Genomic DNA, 22,953 nt, shown 5'->3' on the forward strand with positions numbered 1-22,953 from the left:
AGCCCTGGACACCAGCCTGCAATCCCAGGATCCCATAGGGGGGATGGTTTGCAAGGGGCCTCTGGGGATCATCCAGACCAACCTCCTCGTTCCAGCAGGGCACCCACAGCAGCTTGCCCAGGATCACAATGGCCAGGGGGCTTTGGAATCTCTCCATAGGAGACTCCACAGCTTCTCTGGGCAGCCTGCTCCAGGGCTCCAGCACCCTCACACCAGAGAACTCTCTCCTCCTGGTCAGATGGAACTTCCTGGGTTCCAGTTCATGCCCCTTGCCTCTTGTCCTGTCAGTGGGTACCGCTGACAAGAGTCCAGCCCCATCCTCTTGTCCCCCACAAGCCCTTTAGCTCTTGCTGAGCATTGATCAGAGGCCCTCTCTGGGTCTGCTCTTCTCCAGGCTCAACAGCCCCAGGGGTCTCAGCCTCTGATCCTCACAAAGATGCTCCAGGCCCTCAGCATCTGTGTAGTCTCCCTTGGACTCTTTCCAGTAGGTCCCTGTCCCTTTTGAGCTGGGGACCCTAGTGGACACCACTGAGGTGCTGGGACAGGAGCTGCTGGCCCTGCAGAGGGCAGGGGCACTTCCCTTGCCTTGCCCAGCACTGGTCCTAGAGCTTTGCTTGGCCCAGGCCTGGCTCCTGCTGGCTGAGGGCAAGGCCTGTGAGCAGCAGAGCTGTGCTGGGCTGAGCAAAGGCCAGGCTGTGCTGAGGGAATGCCTCCTCCTGCTCTGGAGGGATTCCAGCTCCACCTGGCCATGGTGATCCTGGGCAAGCAGCTGTGGGTGCCCTGCTTTAGCAGGGGGGTTGGAGGGATGAGCTCCAGAGGTCCTTTCCAGCTCTCCCCACGCTGCCACTCTGGGATCCCTGCAAGCCCTCTGGAGGGGAGCTGGCAGCCTGGGGCAGGAGACAAGCTCTTGGATACAAGCCAGCTAGAAGGTGCTGCTGTCTGGTGTCTTCTAGAGGAGAGCCTGGCTGAGCCCTGCCTCCATCAAGCCCTCTTTGGTGCATTCCCTGCCTCTTCTCCCTGCAGGGTGACCTTGGAGCCGGCCAGCAGCAGCTGCTGAGAGTCTCCTACCTGCCAGAGGCGCCTGGGGCCTTCTGCAAGACTTTCCAGCTCCAAGTGGGTCACCTGGAGCCAGTAGAAGTCTCCCTGAAAGGAGTGGGAAGCTTCCCCAGGATCTGCCTGGACCTGCCCAGGCACATCCAAGGTGAGCACTGCCTGTCTGCTCCTCAGGATGCTCTCCTGGGGTTTCCCCCATGTCATACACCCCAGGCTGTCAGAGCAGCACCGGTGGCTTCCTCAGGTTCTGGAAGTCCCTGTGGGCTGTGTCACAGGAGCCACCCTGCACCCCTGGCTGGGGCTGAGCTGCTCCTCTGTGGGAGGAAGATGGGCAGGGGTGAAGATCAGCATGCAGGCAGGAGGAGAGGCACCCACTGCCCTGAGCTGCTGGAGGAGTGTTTCTGGGAGAGGTGGTGTTGGGAGGGGGCTGCCCAGCTCAGATGCTCACCCTGCACTCTGGGGGGTTTCTGCCTTCAGGGAATGAGAAATATGAGAAGGCCTTCAGGAAGGTGAAAGAACAGATGGCCAAGGACAGTGAAAGAGATGGAGAAGTTGTCCTGGGGGAGGCTGCAGCCACAGAACCACCCCCAGATGACTTGGACGCAACGGTGAGAACAGCTGCTGCCCTCTGTGGCCCGAGACAGCCTCTCCCCTTGTGTCACTGCATCCCCTTGTACCCCACAACAGGCTTCTTGGGGCCCTGCTAGCACGTGGGACCTCCCTGCCTACACTTAGCCATGACTATCATCAGCTCAGTGCTGCCCCAGGGGCTGTCCACCCCTGGTAGTTTTCCCTGCTGGAGCTGGAGGAACTTCCTGGCAGCTGGCTGAGATCCTGCAGGCCATGCTCACGGGGGTGAATTGATGGGGCCCCATCTCTGGGCTGTTGGTTCCTCCCAGGCCAAGCCCTGCCAGGTTTGCAGAGCCTGAGAGCAGCAGCCTGGGCTGGCCCTGGGACTGTGCTCAGCTCTCATCTCCAAGAGGCAGCAGCTCTCTCCTGCTCTCCTGTTCAAGAGGGCTTTTGTCCAGCTTGCTTTGGCACTCCCTGTGGGCAGGCAAATCCCTGGAGCTCTGAGAAGTTTCTGGCTTGTCCATCTGTGTCTGGCATGGCTTTGATAACAGTGTCTGGGAAGGTGAAGATGCTGGAGCTGGTAGCTCTGGAGAGAAGGTGCTGCCAAAGAGAGCTGGAGGTGTCCCAGGCACTGAGCAGTGAGACAGGAGGACTCCATCAGCCCCTGGACAAGAGCAGGCTGGGATCCTCTGTCAGAGGCAAGCCCGTGCCCTGGGAAGGACCTTGGCTAAGCAGCCCCTGTCTTTCCTTGCCTCAGCTGGACCCTGGGCTGCAGATGCAGCTGGAGGACATCCTCCTCAAGGAAGCTGTGGCCTGCAGTGCCCCAGGGGAAGCTGCCCTTAGGCCGCGTGCTCGCCGCAGGCTTCTCAAGTGAGTAGAGACCTCCACAGCCACCTGCAGCTGCTCTGGGGGTGACAGCCAGCAGTGCAGCCCTGCTGCTGAGAGCTGCTGGGGTCTGCAGAGCTGGGAGCAGCTGTGGGCAGCAGAAAGGGTTTGTTCCTGAGAGCTTTGCCACGCTGCCTGTCAGCAGCTGAGTGTCCTCACTTCCCTGAGCTTTGGGGGTGCCCAGCTCCCCACAGATGCTGGGCTCTGTTCCTGGAGCCAGTGCAGACCATCAGGCCCTTCCAGACAGCACAGACAGCATTCCTGCTGAGCAGCTCTGAAAGAAGCAGCTCAGAGCTGGCTTCCTTTTTTTCCCACCAGACCACACTTGGCCCCAGAGCAGGTTGGCAAAGTCTCAGCTGGGGGGGGTGCTGCAGGGCTCTCCTAGGTTGCTTGTTCCTTCCCTCTGCTGCTTTATGCTGAGGAGCAGGTGCAGCAGGCTCCAGCCCAAGGCAGAAGATGCTCTGCAGAACAGTAGGATGGCTCTGGACAGGACCTTCCCATGGGTCTTGCAGGTGTTGGTGGCTGTGGTCCCTGGGGCTCTGGGGACAAAGCTGGGTGAAGGTTTCCTGGGGCTCAAATCTGACAAGGCCCTGAAGCAGTTTCAGGCTTGGGCTGTAGGCCAGGCTCAGCAGTTGCACTGAGAGCAGTGGAGCTGCAGTGGGCTTCTCTGCAGTGGCACAGGAGGTGTGGGCAGTGTCCATTGGGAACCAGCTGTGTTTGAAGGTGCCCCTGGGAGCTGATAGAACCTGGGCCCTGCCTTCCCTGGGAGCGGCCAGAGCCTTGTCCCCGGGCGGTCAGGGGTTGGGTTTCAGCAGCTTGAGCTGAGTTTTCCCAGCTGATTTGCATCTCCCATCCCGTGGCAACATGGCCAGGCAATGGTTTCAGGAGTGCCCTCCCTCCTCCCTGCAGAGCTGAGCTGCCTGAGCACGTCCTGGACTTTGGCTGCGTGGCTCTGGGTGGCAGCCACAGGCGCACCGTGAAGGTCACCAACCCGGGGCAGTTCCCTGTGTCCTTCCAAGTCCGTGGGCAGGTCCTGAGTGGCACAGGTAGGCAGTGCTGGGGACACTTCCTGTGGCCTTGCAAGAGCTGCCTGGGACAGCCCAGTCTGAGCCACTGGCCATGGGGAGTTCTCTTGGAGCACTTGTTTGTAAAGCTTTGTCCTCCTTGGGACCCGCTGCCTGCTGCTCTAGAGCCTGAGCTCTCCTGGCCAGCAGTGCCCAGAGGCCTGGCCTGCCTGGGGCTGCCCTAAGTCTGCCCTGCAGGGGCTGGGTGGGTGAGCACCTTGGTCACCTCTCAGCACCTTCTGCACTTGGCTGCCTTCAGCTCCATCTGAGTTTCTCTGTGCACTCTCTGGCCTTGTGTCGCAAGGAGCTGGAGCCTCGGTGGTGCTGAGCTGCTTGGTGTGAGGCTCACGAGGTCCTGGCCCTTGTGTTCAGCCTCCCCTGGGGGTAGCAAAACAGCTTCTGGAATCAGCCCTGAGGCAAGGCTGCAGCACCACCAAAGGCTGCCTTGCTGTGCAGGAAGGGTGCTCAGAGGTCTCCTCCCAGCTGGTTTTAGGGAGCACCATGGCATGGGAGCTCTTTGAAGAGGTCTGAGTGTCCTTCCCTGGACTTGCTGGAGCTCCTCAGCTGCAACGTTTTCCTTTCCCCTGTGGGTCCTGGGCTCTGGCTGTGCAAAGCTTTTGCCAAGGGGGAAGGAGCAGCAGCTTCTCTGGAGGTGCAAAGGATCCTTCCCAGAGCTGCCAGCCAGGACACTTGCCAGGCCTTAAGGTGCTTGTGCCCCATCTCATGTCACCTGTGCCTCAGCTGCTTCATTTCCATCTGTTGAAGGCTTCAGCGTGGACCTGGGGCTGGTGAAGCAGCTGCCCTGCTCCCAGAGCAGGACCTTCACTGTGTGCTTGGAGCCCCAAAGTGCCGCCCTGCCGCTGGGCGAGGTGGATGTGCTGCTGCCCCTCCAGGTGCCCTGTGCCTCCCCCCCTCCCTGTGCCCACACTGCCTGCTGGGGCAGGTGGCAGGCTGGGATCTCACCTGGATGCTCTGTCCCTCACTAGGTAGCAGGAGGCCCCACATTTCGTGTCCTCCTCCATGCCAGGGTGGCTGTGCCATCCCTCAGCCTCTCCAGGGACAGGCTGGAGCTCTCTGCTATTCAGTGTGGGCAGTGCCAGGAAGAGACCATCCGGCTCTACAATCAGATCCAAGTGCCCTGCCAGTGGTTCCTCAGCAGGGCTGAGCCTGCTCAGAAGGTAAAGCACAGGCAGGCTGTGACTTGGATCCTCTTGGCTGCCTGCCTTTCCCCTCTCTTGTCCTCTCTGCTCCTCTGGCTGCTTGAACACTTGGGCTCCAGCTTGTCTGAGGAGGCTTTGGAGGGTCCAGAGCAAAGCTGCATCCCCTGGGCCTGGTCCCCAGCTGGTGCTTCACTTTCTGCCATCTTCAGCCCTTGCTCCTCTTCTGAGGAGCAGCCTCCCCAGCTGCCTGTCCTGCCTCCACCTTTTGCCACCAGTTCTAGGCCAGTGGTGGCCACATCTGGTTGGGCTGTGTGCTCTTACCCCCTGAGTGTCAGCACTGCAGGAAGCCAGCTCTGTCCTGCCAGAGCAAGGAGACCTCAGCCCCTCTGCTTTTGTGCTCAGGTGGACAAACCTTTGCCGGCCAGCAGGCGTGGGAAGCTGCCGCAGGAGCTGAAGGCCAAGGCCTCTGTCTTTGAGGTGCTTCCCTCAGCTGGAGTCCTGGACCCTGGGCAGTGGTGCAACCTGCAAGTTAGATTTTCCCCCGTGGAAGAGGTGAGCTGGGTAGAGGAGCCCCAGGAGGTCTGCCAGGGCAGTGTGGTGAGGAGAGCCCAGGCAGGGAGCAGGAACTGAGCTCTTCCTCAACATGCAGCTTTCTGCAAGCTCAGCTTCCCCTGCTGCAGCCTCTGCAGAGGGGGCTTGGAGAGCCAAACACTGAGCAGAGGACACCCCCCTCCCTCCTGTCTGGCCAGGGAGAGCTCCTCTGCCCCTCTTGTTCAGCTGCTGTTTGCCCAACACAGCAGTGCCAGGGCACTGGGCAGTAGAACCCTGTGGACCTTTCTGCTAAGCACTGCCCTGTCCCAGGGATGGCTCCAGGGCTGGGGCATCTCCCACCTCTTTGGGCAGCCTGGGCCAGAGGCTCAGCATTCAGCTTCCAAAGTGTCTCCCTTCCTTGGAGTCTGCATCTCCCTTTTTCAGTTCCAAACCATCCCTCCTTGTCCTCTTTTCTGTTCTCCATTCACCTCAGAGGTGCTGGTACCACCCCTGGCCTTGGGGCATGGGGTGGATTTGAGGCCCTGCCACCTGGCACTTCATGGAGGAGCTTCTGCACTTCTCTCTTTTCAGAAGCTCTACATGAGCCAACTGAAGTTGAACATCTGCCAGAGCAGCCAGCACCTCCAGCTGCTGGTCTTGGGGAGTGGGTTGGAGCCACGCCTGGAGTTCTGCCCTGAAGAGCTGGAGCTGGGGCCAGTGCTGCCAGCCAGCCCTGGGGCACAGGGGACCGTGGTGGTGAAGAACCCTTGTGAGTTCCCCATCGAGTTTTACTCTCTGGAGTTTGACCAGCAGTACCTTGCTGAGGAGCAGGTAAGAGAGAAGGTCTGGTCCCCAGGTCCCCGTGCCTGGAGCTTCAGGGCACTGTGGCATCCCCAGCCTGGTGCCAGGGAGCTGGAGACAGAGCCAGGGCAAAGCCTGGTGGTGGTGCAGGGTTAGCTCCTGCTGCTGGCAGGCTGTGGAGGGGCTTGGCTGGTCCATGCTGGTGGGAGGGAGGCACGAGGGAGAAGATGGCTTGGCTGGGGAGCTGCTCCTGTGCTGGAGCTCCAGCAGTGCCTCCCCCCTGTGGTTTCTCTTTCCCACGCACAGATCCTGCGGGAGCTGGAAGGCTACGACTGCCGCAGGACCTTGCTGCTGCCTCCACGGGCCCCAGGGGAGCAGCTGCCTCCAGAGCTGCTGGAGGGCTGTCAGGGCCAGAAGAGGCTGCAGGAGGAGCAGGCCAAGTCCAGTCCTCAAGACCCAGCAGCCCAGGACAAGGATGAAGGTTTGACGTTGGTTGTCTGGAGTGGAGGCTCAGCAGGGAGCCCAGCCCCCTTCCCCTGAGCTCTCCTCATTCCCTAGCCTGGTGGAGCAGGTCCAGGGTGAAACCTGTGACAGCCATGAGTGCAAGCAAAGCAAGCTTCTGTCTGCCCTGTCTGGGGAAGAACTCAAAATGTCCCCTTGCAGGAGGGCCAGGGCCAAGGGAGAGGTCTGGGAAGTTTTCCTCAGCTTTGGTAAAGGAGCATCTCTGCCCCGGGAGCTGCTGGGGTCAGGGGGATGGTGAAGCTGTCCTGGGCAGGTCAGCACCTTTGCTATCCTCCCTGGCACTGCAAGCTGAGGTGCTCTGAGTGACCTCCTAAGGGCTGTTCTGGTGAATTCAGAGCCCAGCCACATCTGCTGCAGTGACATTTCTAAAGCAGCCAGGTGGAGCCTCTCCCGTGGGACTATGTCAGATGCCCCTTTCTGCCTGTGCCCTACTTACTCAGCAGGCCCTGGGACCAAACTCCCATGAGGACCATGCAGACAGTTGATGGAAGGAGATTTGTCTCAGTCCTTTTAGGTGTTGCTGCATGCTCTGCTTTCCTCTTTCTGCCACCCCATTTACTTCTGGGCACGTTCAGCAGCATCAAGGGCAGAGCCTGATCTCTGCACAAGCTGAAAGGAAGTCCATGGATGTGACATTGGTTTGAGCAGAGTCTCCTCTCCCAGGATCTGAGGGGCTGGAGGGGCTGATGAGGATCACAGGTAGGCAGGAGGCTGACTCTTCTCCCCATTTCTGCACAGCTGAGCATCAGCAAAGCACCACCAGCATCAGGGAGGCCACAGAAGAACTGGAGGCCAGCCCAGTCCGTAGGGCCCTCGCCCGGTACCTCAGCATCCCTGAAGGAGCCCCACAGCACAAAGGGATCGTGGTCATCATCCATGGGGCACCCCTGGCAGGTACCTGAGCTGCAGCCCTTGGCTGTGAGAAGGGGGGAAGCGGGAGAGGCATGTCCTGGTGGACCATGGTGCTTGGTTGAGCAGCTGAAGCACTGCAGGGTGAGGCACAGCTCTGCTGGGGTGCTCCCAGGCCCTCAGCAGCTGGTGCCGGTGGTGTGGCTCATCTGCTGTCCCTGCAGCTGGGCTCTGGTTCCCCCCAGGAGGGTGACCATGTGCCCCTTGCTGCATGGCACCACGGTGCCTGGTGTCCCTGTTGCCTGTGCAGCAGTCCCGAGCCCGGACTGAGCCCTAAACTGTGCCCAGATGCTGCCTGAGGCAAGGCCAAGCGGCAGAGGCCAGGGGATGGTCTGAGCGGTGGTGGCACAGGGCTCAGAGCAGCGCCCCGGGCCCAGGCTTGAGGTGGATCCCGAAGGGATGAAGTCCTCATCTGCCTGGGCACCTGGCAGCGCCTGTCCCCGGCGAGCCCTCCGGGTGCAGGGGTCCCCAAGCAGCCTCCCTCTCGCTGCAGGCAAGACGTCGGTAGCGGCCGCCCTGGCCAAGCACTACGGCGCCGCCTGCCTGTCCCTGGACGCTGTGGTGAACGAGGCCGTGGCGGCCGGGAGCAGCGCGGCAGGGCGGCGAGCCCGGGAGCTGTGCAGCGCCGCCGGCAGCCAGCAGAGCCTTCAGCAGGCACAGGATGCCCGTAAGGAGCCAGGCTGGGCCCGGAGCGGTGGCACAGCCCCGGGGGCTCTCGGGGAGCAGGGCTGCGGCACGGAGCAGGGCAGAGCCCTTTCAGAGAGCCTCCCTGGGGACTCAGGCTCCAGCCTAAGGGCTCATGCAGGGGCACTCTGCCTGGCCTGGCCTTCTCTGCACATCTTCCTTTGCTAGGGGTGGGGAAGCATCTTTCTCAGAGCTTTTCCCTTGCCTGTGTGCAATCTCCATCCTCTCCCTCACGGCCATCAGGCAGAACTTCTGCCTGCTTTCAGCAGGCACAGCCCTCTGAAGTGGCTCCTTAAGCATTAGGTGACTGACTTTGTGGCTTCACAAGCCCAAGAGGAAGGGCAGAAGCTCCCAGAGGAGTCTGAGATGAGAGCCATGCTGTAGCTGAGCTCTTTTCTCCAGCGGTTTCCCTGGGGGTGCTGTCAGCTCCTGCAGCTCCTGCACACTGAGCTGTTCTCCACGTGAGTCCAAGCTCTTTGAGGAGCCTTTCTGGGGCCGTTGGTAGCCCAGGCTCTGCAGGGTGAGGCCATAGCTTGGCTCTGCTTGGGCTAGCTTGGCATTGCTCAGCTTTGAACCTGACTGGGTTGAAAGCTGGTGGAAGGAAGAAGGGTCTGGGTCCCTGGCAGGGTTGTCTCCTCTGGAGGTCTTGGCTCCAGTGGGGATGGACAGTGGAGGTGGGGCAAGGCACCAAAACCTCTCTGGCTTGCACATGCAGTGCCAGGTTCGTCTATTCTGCCACATGAAGAGGAGAGCAGGGAAGGAGCTGCTTCTGGAGAACAGCGAGTGCAGTGTCCCTGCCAGGGTGCCCCCTGGGGTGGAAGGTGCTTGTGTGCTGCTCACAGCAGCCCCCTGAGCCCTCTGGGCCCTCCGCAGGTGTGAGGGCAGCTGCTGCCTTCCGGCAGCGGCGCAGCACCAAGGCCAGGCTGAGCTTGCCCCGGAGCTCTGTGGACAAAGGCAGCCAGCAGCCCCTCGGCTCCCGAGGCCAGCCCGGAGCTGCGGCCGGCAAGGGGAAGGCTTCGGCTGAGAGACAGCTTCCGACGGAGCCCTCAGGCTCCCAGGTGAGCCTGGTGCCAGGGACCTTCCTGTTACCTTTGAGAGCCGTTTTGGTTGGGATAGGACTCAAAGATGATCAAATCCAGCTGCTGACCCTGCACTGCCAGGTCACCACTACACCGTGTCCCTCAGCACCACATCTCTGTGGCTTTCCAGTCCCTCAGGGATGGGGACACCAGCCCTGCCCTGGGCTAGTCCAGGAGGCCTGGTCAGCTGCTTGTCCTTCCTGTGCTGGGTGCCGGTGCCAGCGCTGGGGGCTGCTGCCCAAGGGCTGTGCTCCGCAGGGTTGTCCCCTGGAGCCGCTGGCCAGCGGTTTCCTTTCAGTCTCTTGCTAGTGAGAGAGCTCAGCTCCAAGCCCAGCAGCTGGGATTGCCCAGGGGGTCCCAAGGGGGCTTCTGTTCTGGTGATGTTCAGTGTGGTGGTGTTCAACACTGCAGGGCTCCTCCGGCTCTTCTCTCGTCTCTGCCCCTCCTGCGCAGCCCTGGCTGAGCCCCAGGGGCAGCATGGTGGCAGAGCTGGGCACGGCGAGCTGCGTGCTGCCCGAAGAGCTGCTGGTGGCCATCCTCTCTGAAAGGCTGCAGGTGCGTGGCCAGGGGGCAAGGGACACCTTCCTGCTGGATAGGCACAGCTGGCAGAGCATGAGGAGTCCTGCTGTTGGAGGGGTCCTGGGCTCCTTGGGGAAGCTGCAGATGCCAGCAGCTGGCAGGGCCATGGGGACAGCTCAGAGCTTGGGACAGCTGCTTGGTGACCTTTGTCACCGAGTGGCCAGAGCTCCAGCATGGCACAGCTGATTTTCTCTTGGCCTTTCTTCCCAGCTGAGGGACTGCTCCCAGGGAGTGGTGTTTGATGGCCTGCAGAGCCTCTTTGCAGGCAGCACGGTGTCTGCTCTCCTCTGCCTGCTCAAAGCCGTTGGAAATCGACCTCACATCTATTTTGTGAACCTGCTCCAGGGTTTTGCCTCTTGGCAAGCCAGGCAGGCAGCTGCAGAGGAGCAGGAAGGTGAGAATCCTCATCTCCCTGCCTCCCAAGGCTTCTCTCCACAGCCCTCAGCCCTGTCCACATGTGTCTGGTTCACCAGCAGAGCTGGTGAGAGGTGGTTTCAGGAAGCCTTCGACTTCCTGCCTTGGTGCAGCTCATTGTTGCTTAAAACACAGCAGAGCTGAGGCTGTGAGACTTCTCTCAGGCTCCAGCACTGAAGCTTGGGCCCAAGTGCAAGCTGCTGTGGCTCAGTGTCTGAGCAGCAGCCGGACGTGCACCATGCATATGTGCCAGACTGCTGCTAGTTTGGGAGTTCTCTGGAGCTGGGAGCAGGGCTGTGAGCTCCCTGCTGTCTCCTGGCAGGGCTGGGCTGGGCCAGAGCTGTGGCTCCTGGCAGCTCCCCCAGCACAGCTCTGCTCTGTCTCTCCTCTGGTGCCTGCTGAAGGCCGGGAGCGGGAAGAAGCGGCCAGGAGGGAGGAAGCACAGCTCTGGGAGCTGGGGGAGGAGGAGTACGATGCCCTCACAGAAGAGCAGAAAGCTCAGCTGGAGCGCAGGATCCGACAGCTCCAGAGGGAGAGGCGGCAGAGGTCTGTAAGCCTTCTGTGGGGAACTGCCCAGCACAGTGTCCCTGAAAGGTGTCCCTGCTCTGGGGCCTTGGTTGGGCTCGGGGGGCGTTCCAGAGCAGAGGCCAAAAGTGTCCCTGCCGAGCGGCACAAGGATGCTGCCTTCCCCCTGCCTGGCTGCCAGCAGAGGAGAGAGCTTCCTGCAGGGAGCTGAGAACATCTCCTCCTGCTAGTGCTGAGGCCTCAGGCTCAGAGCCTGCTGCAGGCAGCTGGGCTGGCCTTGCACTTGCACTTCTGAGGGCCTCTAAGTTCATGATGTTAATTCCCATCACCTTCAGCCCTTCCTCACCTCAGCAGAGGGCCTGTGGTGTGGGTCTGTGTGAGGCACATCTGCCAGGGCAGACAGCACAGGTTTCCCACAGTCACAGCTGGGTTCCAGCAGGAATCTTCTTTGTTCAGAGCCTGTTTTGCAGGAGGGGAGCTGCTGCAGCCTTTGTTTGCTGACTGCTGTGGCTGTCCTCCGTAAGGAGCAGGCCATGCCCCTGGAGGAGGGCTGGATAAGCCAAGCAGAGTTGGCATCAGTGAGCATCTTGGGTGGGATCAGCAATAGTGTGGTCAGCAGGAGCAGGGAAGTGACTGTCCCCCTGTACTGGGCACTGGGGAGGCCACATGTCCAAGCCTAGATTCAGTTTTGGAAGGATACTGAAGGGCTGGAGTGTGTCCAGAGAAGGGCAATGAAGATGGGGAAGGGTCTGGAGAACAGGGCTGGTGAGGAGCAGCTTAGGCAGCTGGCATTGTTTAGCCTGGAGAAGAGGAGGCTGAGGGGAGACCTTCTGGCTCTCTACAGCTCCCTGAAAAGAGGTTGGAGCCAGCTGCAGGGTTTGGTCTCTTCTCCCAAGGACCAAGCGATAGGACAAGAGGAAATGGCCTCAAGCTGCATAGAGGAGGTTTAGGTTGGACATGAGGAACAGTTTCTTCACCACAAAAGGGTTGTCAAGGCCTGGCCCAGGCTGCTCAGGGCAGTAGTGGAGTCCCCTGGAGAGACTGAAAAAGCCCTGTAGAGGTGGTGCTGAGGAGCATGGTTTAGTGGTGAGCTGGCAGTGCTGGGTTCTTGGTTGGACTTGATGATCTGAAGGATTTCTTCCACCCAAAGGGATTCTGTGAGTCTCTGATTCTGAGCACTGGTGCAGGGCTAACTAGGTGTAAGTGGTTGGTAAGCTGCTCTGCTCTGGGAAATCAAGAGAGAGCTTCAGGCATCAATGTGGAGTGATGGTGGAGCAGCCTTTGGCCAGGGCCTGGGGGGACCTTACTGGAGCAGCAGCAGGATTTAGCCCTTCCAACAGCAAAACCTCATTGGGGCTGGCCTGGCAGACCCCCTCCCCCCTTTCCTCACTTTGAATGTTCCCAGCCTCCCCAGCTTGAGGGAGGTCCATGGAGAGGTTGTAAGGGCTCTGCATGGGCTCAGGGTCAGCGGCTGCAGTGCAGGAGCCCAGGGCTCTGGTGGTGACTCTCAGAGCTGCTCTCCCTTTGCCTTGCTGCAGGGCGCTGCAGCGGCTGGCTGGAGAGCTGCAGGAGCAGCAGCAGGAGCTGCAGCACTGGCAGGAGGCAGAGGAGCTGAGGAACTTGAAGAAGAGCAAGAAAGAGCAGAAAAGGCAGCCTCTGGTCAGGGAGGTGGGTGGCTGTGTGAGCAAGAGCCCTGGGGACCTTCCCGCTGAGCTGCAGCCCTGCTGGGAATGCAGCAGCCCCAGGCCGTGCTGGGCAGCCTGCTCCTGGCTGGGGCTGTGCTGGGAAACAACAGCTGGTGCCTGATGGTGCTGCTGCTTCACCAGGGGCTTTGCCACAGCTCTGTGGGTGAGCTGCTCTTCTGGGAGCAGGCTGCCTCTGAGGCCTGGCTCCACAGGGCTCCAGCCATGCCCTGGGCAGTCCTAGATGGCTTTGGTCCAGCATTCCTCCCCACCCTGCTTGTGCCCTGCAGCTCTGAGCCAGGGCCTGCCTGGGAAGTGGGGTCTGCTCCTGCCTGCCTGGCAGGAGAGACCAGCAGGACCCAGGGGTTTGTGAGCAGCCAGGCTTCCTAAAGAGTCAGGGGTGCTCAGCACCCCAGAAACAAGCCCCAAGGACTGCTCAGGAGGAGGGAGGGCTCTGGAGTTCCCTACTTGGCTTGGGGCAGCTCCTGTGTTGCTGACTGCTTGTGGGTCTGGCACTGACCCTGGTTTCAGTTGAGCTAAACTGGGTACCAGCTGTGTTCTGGCCTGGGACTTGTAGAGCACCTGGCACAGCTGCTGCTTGGGCTGCTGTTGTAAAGATCATCAGTGTCCTGTAGCATTTGAGTCCTGCTTTGAAATGCTGATGGCTTTCTCCTGCTCCTCCTGCCCAGACCATGAACACACCCAGCAGCAGCGCCAGCGTGCCCACCAGCAAGCAGATGAGTGCCAGCGAGCAGGCAGGCAAGAAGAGGTCTGCCAAGGAGGGCCCAGCCTCTGCTGCAGCTGACAGGGAAGATGGGAACAAGCAGAGCAAGCTTGCCCCAGCAGACACCTGCTCAGTGGTGGAAACCAAAGAGCAAGGCCAGGCTGACGGCAAGAACTTGGCCCTGAGGTTTAAGGCCTATGAGGCATCACAGAAAGATGTGGCACATGTTTTGTCATGCTGGGACAGGGTGCAGGGTGTCCTGCTGGCCCCTTCAAACCAGGAAGATCATCATCAGCATTTCTCCAGCCCCAGGAGGCAGAAGACTAAAAAGAAGGAGCGTCAGGAGAGGCTGGAGAAAGAGCTCCTGGAGAAAGAGCTCCTGGAGAAACTGAAGCCTCCTGAGGCCCCCAAGTTGTCTCAGCTGGCAGGGGGCGGTGCAGCAGGGTCAGCCAGTGGCCAAGAAGTTGGCGTGCCCTGCTTGGACATCGAGGTGCTGAGCACTGCAGATGTGCTGAGCACCATCCTGGAGAGCAGGAAGCTGCCAGGGGCAGAGCAGGTAGAGCCCCACAATGCTCAGGTGCTGAGCCTGCCCTGTGTGGGCCCTGGGGCCTTGTGCCCCACCAGGTGCCAATGGCACAGAGCCTTCTCCAGGCTGCTGCTGCTGCCCCTCAGCAGCCTTGTGGTTTGGCTGGGGGCATAGGGAGTGCTCTCTGTGCAGGCCTCCTGCCTGTCAGCTGCTCTCCCAGTCTGGAGAGAAAGGTGGTGCCAGGGCAGCCCCTGGGCTTTGCTTCCTTCAGCTGAGTCACTTGGGGCAGAGATTCCTCTGCAAGTGCCACCTGTAGTCCTGGCACTGCTCTGGAGCCTGCTCCCCACCCTGGGCAGAGCAAGGGCTGTGCTCCACCTCAATCAATCGGAGCTCACCAACAGCTCAGTGTCTTTAAGGAGGTGTGAGGATGGAGGCCACAGGAGCATGACCAAGGTTTGCTCTTCTGCTTTAGGTCCTGGATGAGCTGGGCCTGGGTCCCTCAGGGCCCCCCATTCCCCCCACTGCTCTCTACTCTGTGGTTTGCTACCCAGACAAGAGGGAGGTGCCTGCAGAAGTCCTCCAGCACTTTGTGCTCCTGCCAGAAGCTGCCACAGTGCCAGAAGAGGAGGAGGCTCCTGAAAGTGGTGTGGATGTCCCCACTGTGCCCACAGTGAAGGTGCCAGGGCTGGATGGGGGCAAGGGGGCAGGTGGGATGGAAAAGGGTCACAGTGGAAGGGCAGTGAAGATGTGACAGGGCCCAAGCCTGCAGAGATCCCTTCTGGCTGTCCAGAAGAAAGAGCTCTGCTTACAACACAGGGCCAGTCTGAGAGGAGAGACAAAGCCTCAGCAGAAGCCTGCTCTGCCCCTCAACCCTTCAGCTGGGAGGTGCAAAGATGGAGAGGAGCTGGCACTGAGTGCTGAAAGCCCTGTCCTGGGCTGATCCCCAGCAATGTGGGCAGCAGGTCAAGGGAGAGGATTTTGCCCCTGTGCTCTGCTCTGCTGAGACCTCCCCTGCAGTGCTGGCTCTCAGGGCAGGTCTCAGCTGTCTCTCCCTTTGCTCTCTCCCTTTGCTCTCTCCCTTTGCTCTCTCCCTTTGGGGTGAAGACCTCAGAGGAGCAGGGCACCCCAGCCAGAGGCCATCTGAGGAGGGAGAAAGCCAGCAGCAGCAAGGAGGCTGTGAAGAGAAAGCAGAGCTCTGGCTGTGGCAGGAGAGATCTCCAGGGGCCAGCCACAGGACCCTCCAGATGTTCCTCTGAGGGGGACCAAAGCCAGGGGGACCAAAGCCAGGGGGACACCCTGCCACCCCCAGAGGGACGTGTCAGGTGAGCTGTGAGGGAGGAGGGATCCCTCTGCTTCATGGCCAGCTTGCCAAGGAGGTTTCCCAGCCCAGCTCCACCATGGCGAGCCCCCCAGCTCCTCCTGCTCTCCTTTGTTCCTCAGCAGTGTCTGAAGGTTCCTCTTTCCCTGCCAGGCTCAGCAGCTACCGCTGGGTAGTGCCTGCCCAGGGCCAGGTGGCGCTGCAGGTCCACTTCAGCTCCGCGGTGCTGGGCAGCTTTGAGCAGAGGCTGCACTTCGAGCTGCTCGGCACCAAGCGAGCCTACCAGCTGCACTGCAGGGGCACCTGCCTGCAGCCCACCATCAGCCGGGACCCACGGTAAGGCTGGCCCCTGGGGCCATCCCACTCTGCTGTCCCTGAGCTCAGAGCTGAGCCTCTGCCCCTTGTCCCCCTGTGCCCTGCCTGAGCCCCCCAGCGTCTCTTGCTGTGCCTGGGGCTGGGCAGCAGTGCTGTGCCTCAGCCAGCACTAAGAGTTTGGACTTTGGGAGCAGGTTTTGTGCTCAGAGAATCTCCCAGCTGTTCCTTGCCTTCTCTCTGTGCCAGGGAGGTGTTTCCTCGCTGCAGGAAGAGCAAGGCAGCTGATGCCATCCTCTCCAAGGAGTATGTCCTGAGCACGGGGGTGTTCCACTTCGGGCCGCTGCTGTGTGGCAAGGCAAGGGACAGGTAGGTGCTGCCCACCCCCCAGCTGGGCTGCTTGCAGGACCTTGTGCTTTCAGGAGCATGCTCCCAGGGGCACGATTCAGGGCAGGCCCAGGCAGAGAGCTGGGAGTTTGGTGGCTTTGAAGGAGCACAGCTGTGGGAACTTGAGCACCTAGCAGGCACAGGAGTGCTGGGGGAGCTGGGGGAGGGATGGAGCTGATCGTCCTGCCCCCTGGGTGCTTTGGTGGCCAGAGCCACCTGCTGCTTGCAGCCTGAAGGCAGTTTGGGGTCACTTGTCAGACCCCATCTCAGCTTCAGCAGCTTTGTGCTGTTTGTTTCAAGTGCTGGGAGCTCTGTGGGCAGCCTGAAGGAGCAAAGGAAGTTTTTCTGCTGAGGGATTGTAAACCCTCCGTGAAACCTGCGGCGTCAGCAAGACTTGCTGGTTGGAGCTGTTGTTGGGGGACAAGCACCTGCAGAGCAGGGAGAATGGGATTGCCATTTTCCTGATCCTCACTGCTGGATATAGTCTGGCCTTAAAATAATGTCCCTGTAGCTGCTGGCATCTTTCTATCTTTCACTTCCCTCTTCTTTCAGTATTAGCAATGAAGTTTTGTCCCCGGGGGAGCTCTGGAGAGCTGGTGGCATTTTGACACCCCAGGAAGGTTAAATCAAAAGAGTTTTAAAACCAAAAGAGGATTTGGCCAGGCTGAGGCATTGCTTTTTTTGACCCTTTCCCACCAAACTCTGTCCCATACCTGAGCCAAGAGGTGTTTGTTAACTCTGGGATTCCTCTTGGGAAGGAATCCTTTTGGTTTCCATCCCTCAGCCTCAGTCTCCCCCAGGAGCTGGGCCAAGGCAGTCTCCTGGCTGCTTTGGAAGAGAGAAGCTGAGCTCTTTCACAGCTTTGCTGGGAAGCCTGCAGGGAGGGAAAGCCAGCAGAGGAGGGGAGGAATCCAGGTGCCTGCTGTGCTTCTGGTTTTCCAGGCACCTTTGAGTTCCTGGTTTGTAGAAGGCCTCTTGAAGTGGCCTGTGCACACCTCTGGGATGGAGACACCAAGTGTGGGCTGGGCACCAAAGGAGGCAGGGAATGAACACAGGCAGCATGCAAGGTGTCCCACATGATCCTTTCTCTTAGGGTGCTTGATAGAGCTCCCCTGCAGCCTTTGCCCTTTCTGTGGACAGGTCCAAGGCTGTGCTGCAGGCTGGCAACTGCGAGAAGATCTCCATCCGCAATGTCACCCCCTGGGAGGCGGAGGTGCACTTCTCCTTTGAGCGGGGTGGCAGGGGGGGCACCTTCCTCTTGGAGCCTGCCAGCATGCAGCTGGGACCTAAGGAGAAGCAGGTAGGGGACAGGCAGGTGGGACAGGGAGCAGCAGAAGAGCCCAGGAGCTGCCCCTCCTGCTCACTGAATGTTCTTCTGTGTTTCTCTTTGTGGGGCTGGGGCCAGGAGCTGAGCATCTGGGCATACCCCACTTCACCTGGCCTGGTGGAAGACAGCCTCATCTGCTGCATCAAGGGCAACCCAGAGCCAGTGGTCTTCCACCTGTGCTGCCAAGGGGTGAAGGTGAAGCTGGGGGTCAGCCCCAAGCAGCTGCATTTCAACAGGGTGCTTCTGCACAGGTCAGTCAGGCCAGGGGCACTCTGCCGGGGGTGGCTCTGCTGAAACTTCCCTTTACTCAGATTGGAGGCTGGGCCAGCAGCCCTCTTGCTCCCAGCACTTGCCAGCCTCTTGCCCTCTTGCTCACTGTTCCTTGCTGGCTGGGATGTCCCATGACAGTCCCCAGCTCTAGCCCCCCCAGCAGTGGGTGCCCTGCTGCATTTGCTTCTCATCTGCTGGGGCAGAGAGAGCGGAGTAGCTCCTCTGGATCTGCCTCCTGTTGGATCCCCTTCTGCCACCAAGCTCTCCCTAGGGGCCTCACCTCTCGGGCTGGTGGCAAAGAGCAAAGGCCGAAGGGTGGTTTCAGCCCCGTGGGGAGGGCTGCTGCCAGCGGCAGGGCTGCCGGTGTGCCCCCCGGCAGCCGGCACTGAGCCTCGGTGTCTCCGCAGCGAGCACAGCAGGACCCTGCTGCTGCAGAACAGCTGCCCCCTGCCGGTGGCCTGGAGGCTCAGCGGGCTGGAGACCCTCGGCGAGGGCTTCTCCGTGTCGCAGAGCGAGGGCATGGTTGGGCCCCGCTCGGAGCTGGCCGTGCAGCTGTGCTTCAGGACCACCAAGGCTCTCAGCGTGGAGAAGAAGATCCGTTTGGAGGTGAGGGGACAGGGCCCTGCCTGGCAGAGCTGGGCAGAGTGCTGTGGGCCCTGGGTGATGGAGGCTGTGTCTGAAGGCAAAGAGGGCCAAAGGATGAGCCCTCAGGAGATTCCTTTGACCCCACATTGTCTGGGCCCTTAGCACCAAGGGACCCTCACTGAAGGATGCTGCTGCTGAATACCTCAGTGCTGAGCAAGAGCTGAGGGTGGGGGGCAAGAAGATGGAGCAGGCAGTGGTGCCAGCACAGAACAAGGGGGAACAGGCAGCAACTGGAACCCAGGAGGGTCCAACATCTTTGGTGTGAGGGTGCTGGAGCCCTGGAGCAGGTTGCCCAGAGAGGTTGTGGAGTCTCCTCCTCAGGATTTTAAGGCTTTGTTCCCTGTGGTTTAGAGGCTGCATTGCAGTCAGGCTGCTGCCTGCTGAGAGAGAGTTGGGGGTCATTGCCACCTGCTGGGACACCTCACGACTCTTGTGGGGGTTTGCACATCACACTGCCTCCCAGGGTGTGTAAACACAGCTGCTGGAGACAAGAACTCCTCTTGTTTACCAGAAACACTGAGGAGAATGACTTTAGGGTTTGCTTCTTGCTGCCTCAGGTTTCAGATGCAGAGAATGTCCAGGGTGTTGTTCAGGTGGAGAACATTGAAGTTCTGGCTGAGGCCTACGAAGTCGCTCTGAACATCACCCTGCCTGAAGGTCAGTGGATGGCCCCAGAGCAAAGTAGTTCAGATGCATTGCATTGCCTTGGCAAGGGGATGGGATGGGATGGGATGGGATGGGATGGGATGGGATGGGATGGGATGGGATGGGATGGGATGGGATGGGTCAGCAATGCAGGCCTGGCATGGATCCATGACACAGGTCTCTTGCCAGCTGTGTGGAGTAAAGCACTGTCAGGTCACACAGTGCCTTGCCTCTTTCTTCTCTGGACCTTGAAGCATGCACCTTTGTGTTGGTTTGATCTGGGGACTTTGAAACACCAGGGGTGTGAACAAGCAGCTGGCAACTCCTGAAGGCTCAGCACAGCACATCAAGTGGTTGATCTGTGCTTGGAAGCAAGGAGGTGGAGGCTGAGCTCCTTGGCTGCTAAGCCCTACAGATCCTCTCTGAGTAAGAAGAGCAAAGGGCAGGAAAGGAGCCAGAGAAACCTTGCAAGGCTGGAGACTTGCTGAGCAGAGCTTTGTCCCTCCTGAGATCTCTGTCTCCTGACTGGGTGCAGTCTGCAGCAGCTCCAGCATCCTCCCCATTCCTTCCCTCGCTCTGTGGGTGTCCTGCAGGTGCAGATGGCTGTGTGAACTTTGGAGTCCTGAAGGTCCTGGATAGTGCCAAACAAGTGCTGAGTCTGAGGAACCAAGGGCAGTACAAGATTGCATACAGGTTGGTCCAGCTGCCTGCTGTGGGGGTGTCTGGGGCCACCTGCCCAGGCCTGCAGTCTGCTCCTGTGGCTAGAAGCTGTTCCCATGCTGGCTGCCTCATGGTGTGTGTGAACACTGGCTCCAGGCTCCATTGCCATGGGGAGTGCAGCCACAGCCCAGCAGTTCTGCACAGCTCAGCAGGCACCATCAGGAGAGAGCCTGGGCTCTGGGGTGCAGTAAGAAGAGTGTGGCCAGCAGGGCAGGGGCCATTCTCCTCTGCCTTTCCTCTGCCCTAGGGAGACCACATCTGGAGTACTGGCTCCAGCTCTGGGCTCCTCAGTGCAAGAGGGAACTACTGGAGAGAGTCCAGCAGAAACTAGAAAGGGGCTGAGGGGCCTGGAGCAGCTCTGTGAGGAGCAAAGGCTGAGAGCCCTGGGGCTGTTGAGCCTAGGGAAGAGCAGCCCCAGAGGGGAGCTGAGCAATGCTCAGCAAGAGCTAAAGGACCTGTGGCAGGCAAGAGGTTGGAGCCAGACTCCTGACAGTGGTGTCCAGGGCTAGGACAAGGGGCAGTGGGCACAAACTGGAACCCAGGAAGTTCCATCTGCACAGGAGGAGAAACTTTGCTGTGAGGGTGCTGGAGGCCTGGAGCAGGCTGCCCAGAGAGGTTGTGGAGTCATCTCCTCTGCAGAGCTTCCAACTCCCCCTGGCCCTTGTGCTCCTGGGCAAGCTGCTGTGGGTGCCCTACTTTAGCAGGGGGGTTGCAGCAGATGATCCCCAGAGGTCCTTTCCAAACCCTCCCATGCTGGGGGCTGGGATTTTGTGACCCTGAAGTTGAGGCCAGTCCCTGCTGAGCTCTGTTGCTGTCCTTCCAGGGCTAAGTCCTTTCTCTTCAGGAGACTCTTTAGAGGAGGAAAGAAAATCCTGGGGGTGGGGGGGAGCTGCCAGCACTCAGCACTGCCTGGCTCTGCCAGGATCTGGGGCTCCTAAGCACTGTTGGTTTTTACTGGTCCCATGCCAGGTCCTGGCTGTGCTGCTGGCACCTGGGCTGCTCACTGCAGAGATCTTCTTCTCCTTCCCTCCCCAGGTTCAGGCTGTGCCCCACAGACCCCAGGACCCGTGACCTGGCCTCCCACCTCACTGTGCAGCCCCAGCAGGGCCTGCTGCCTGCCTCTGAGCGCCCTGTCAGTGTCCAGCTGCTCTTCCACCCCCAGAGGGAGATCAGCATTGAGGACGAAGCCATCCTGCTGTGCCAGGTGAGCTGCCTGGGGCAGGCAGGGTGAGCACAGCTGGGCTGAGGCTGTCAGGAGGACCTGGCTCTGCTGGAAAGAAAGCTGTAGCTGGGGAACCTTCTGTTATTTGTACACAGCAAAGGCTTTCAGGAACCAGTTGTGGCCCTTCCAGTGCTTGAGGGGGCCAGTACAAAAGCTGGGGACAGACTTTTGATCAGGGCCTGCTGTGACAGGACAAGGGATGATGGTTTGAAACTAAAAGAGGAAGATTCAGCCTGGATAGGAGGAAGAAATGTCTGACGCTGAGGGTGGTGCCAGCCTGGCCCAGGTTGGCCAGGGAGGTGGTAATTGCCCCATCCCTGGAACCACTGCAGGTCAGGTTGTTTGGAGCTCTGAAGCACCTGCTCTGCCCTCAGCTGTTCCTGCTGACTGCAGGGAAATTGAACAAATGACTCCTCCAACCCAACCCATTGCATGATTCTAAGAGAGGCTGAAAATGCAGCTCTGGAGAAGGCCTTCGAAGCAGGGGGATGAGCTGATGGGCACCTGGGATGTGGCCACAGGCCAGAGACAGAGGTTGGTCTCTGCTGGATTTACCAAGCCCTGCCCCCATTGCAGGTGCTGGAGCCCAGCCTGAGTGCAGGAGGGGAGCCCATTGCCACCATCCCAGTGAGGCTGTCAGGCAGAGCTGTGTTCAGCCAATACAGCATCAGCCCTGCGGCGCTGCTCGACTGCGGGGCCATGGCCAGCGGCACCAGGAGAGCCTGCAGCTTCCTGCTGCAGAACAGAGGCCTCCTGCCCTTCGAGTTCCTCATCTGCAGAGCAGACCAGGATGCAGCTGAGCCCACAAAGAAAAGGTGAGAAGGCCTGCAGCAAGCTTCCTGCTGGAGGAGGCCCCACAGCAGGGCTGGTGTGTGGCAGGCAGCCAGGACACACAACCAGGCAGCGCTGTGAGTCCTGGGGTCAGGTTTGGGCCCCTTACTCCAAGACCATTGAGGTGCTGGAGGGTGGCCAGAGAAGGACAACAAAGCTGGGGAGGGGTCTGGAGCACATGGTCTGTGAGGAGTGACTGAGGCACCTGGCATTGTTTAGCCTGGAGAAGAGGAGGCTGAGGGAAGCCCTTCTGGCTCTCTACAACTCCCTGAAGGGAGGCTGGAGCCAGGTGAGGTTGGTGTTTTCTCCCAAGGAACAAGTGCTGGGACAAGAGGGCACAGCCTCAAGTTGTGCCAGGGGAGGTTTAGGCTGCACATGAAGAACAATTTCTTCCCCTTGAGGGTTGTCAAGGCCTGGCCCAGACTGCCCAGGGCAGTGGTGGAGTGCCTGCTCCTGGAGGGGTTTCAAAACTGTGGAGAGGTTGGTGCTGGTCTCTTCTCACAGGTGATTAGTGACAGAAAAGGAGGGAACAGCCTAAAGCTGTGACTGGGTAGGTTTAGACTGGGCATTAGGAAAAAATTTGTGCCAGCAAGAGTGGTCAGGACAGGAATGTGCTGCCCAGGGAGGTGGTGGAGTCACCAAGCCTGGGTGGGTTTGAAGGTTGTTTAGATGTGGTGCTTGGGAATATAGTTTAGGGATGAACTTTGTAGAGTAGGGCTCTGGGCTGGACTTGGTGATCCTGAGGGTCTGTTCCAGCCTCAACATCTCTATGACTCTGTGAGATGTAGTGCTGAGGGCCATGGGTTAGTGGTGACCTGTAGTGCTGGGTTCAGGGTTGGACTTGATGACCTTAAAGGTCTCTTCCGACTAACCAAGTCCATGTTCTGTGAGCCCTGGGTCATTGTCTGCCTGTGCAGACGACAACCTCCCTTGTGAGCAGGAGGAGAGAGATGCCACAGAATCCTCCTGCTCATCCTCATGCAGCTGGTGCTGGAGCCCATCTGCCCGTGAGCCACAGCCACAGGTGGTGCAGGGGGCTGTGAAGAGCAGGAGGACTTTCTTCCCTGGGGAGGAAGTTTTGGCTGTGGAGAAGGGCAGGAGGAGCTCAGCCTGAGGGATGTTCTCTGCTCTCTCCTCTGGGTGCACATCAAAGGATGTTCTCCGAGTCCCACAAGCAGGGGAGCTTCAATGGAAGGTCTGCTGCAGGCAAGCAGAACAAGCCCTTGCTGCCAGAGGGAACCAAGCCCCCCATGAAGGTAGGTGGCTCCTGCTCCCCAGCACAGGCTCCTCCACTGCTGTGCCCAGGCTGGGGGCTTGTGCCCATGGCATGGGACATGGGCTGCATGGTGGAGACCCATCCTCTGCCAGCCATAAGCAGAGGAAGGAGCTGCTCGGTGCTGTGCTCATGCTCAGACCTGGAGCTGTGGGGCCAAGGGGAAGGTATCTGTACCTGGTAGCTGCTGGCCAAAAGAAGACTGTGAGTGCCACAGCTGTGGAGTGTCCCTGTTGAACTCCCAGTCCATGGACAGGAGATGACCTTGCATTGCCTTCTGCCCAGTCCCGTCTCC

General features: G+C 59.9%; 1 protein-coding gene across 1 annotated transcript in view; it reads left to right on the plus strand.

Moving 5' to 3' along the window:
• LOC104302198 (hydrocephalus-inducing protein homolog) overlaps positions 1–22,953 on the plus strand; it is a 76,333-nt gene that overhangs the window by 44,873 nt on the left and 8,507 nt on the right. Inside the window, exons 31-58 of the mRNA XM_054173345.1 lie at positions 1,024–1,201; positions 1,531–1,661; positions 2,381–2,493; positions 3,418–3,554; positions 4,338–4,465; positions 4,559–4,750; positions 5,135–5,284; positions 5,855–6,094; positions 6,371–6,545; positions 7,325–7,480; positions 7,989–8,174; positions 9,053–9,237; positions 9,712–9,813; positions 10,048–10,231; positions 10,656–10,797; positions 12,315–12,444; positions 13,148–13,738; positions 14,181–14,415; positions 15,149–15,362; positions 15,588–15,707; positions 16,866–17,025; positions 17,131–17,307; positions 17,734–17,928; positions 18,525–18,624; positions 19,206–19,305; positions 20,368–20,536; positions 21,131–21,369; positions 22,539–22,641. Coding sequence (XP_054029320.1) covers positions 1,024–1,201; positions 1,531–1,661; positions 2,381–2,493; positions 3,418–3,554; positions 4,338–4,465; positions 4,559–4,750; positions 5,135–5,284; positions 5,855–6,094; positions 6,371–6,545; positions 7,325–7,480; positions 7,989–8,174; positions 9,053–9,237; positions 9,712–9,813; positions 10,048–10,231; positions 10,656–10,797; positions 12,315–12,444; positions 13,148–13,738; positions 14,181–14,415; positions 15,149–15,362; positions 15,588–15,707; positions 16,866–17,025; positions 17,131–17,307; positions 17,734–17,928; positions 18,525–18,624; positions 19,206–19,305; positions 20,368–20,536; positions 21,131–21,369; positions 22,539–22,641 — 4,932 coding nt within the window. The remainder of the gene's footprint in view (positions 1–1,023; positions 1,202–1,530; positions 1,662–2,380; positions 2,494–3,417; positions 3,555–4,337; positions 4,466–4,558; positions 4,751–5,134; positions 5,285–5,854; positions 6,095–6,370; positions 6,546–7,324; positions 7,481–7,988; positions 8,175–9,052; positions 9,238–9,711; positions 9,814–10,047; positions 10,232–10,655; positions 10,798–12,314; positions 12,445–13,147; positions 13,739–14,180; positions 14,416–15,148; positions 15,363–15,587; positions 15,708–16,865; positions 17,026–17,130; positions 17,308–17,733; positions 17,929–18,524; positions 18,625–19,205; positions 19,306–20,367; positions 20,537–21,130; positions 21,370–22,538; positions 22,642–22,953) is intronic.

Source organism: Dryobates pubescens, chromosome 26 (genome assembly GCF_014839835.1).
Source record: "Dryobates pubescens isolate bDryPub1 chromosome 26, bDryPub1.pri, whole genome shotgun sequence".
Classification (NCBI taxonomy): Eukaryota; Metazoa; Chordata; class Aves; order Piciformes; family Picidae; genus Dryobates; species Dryobates pubescens.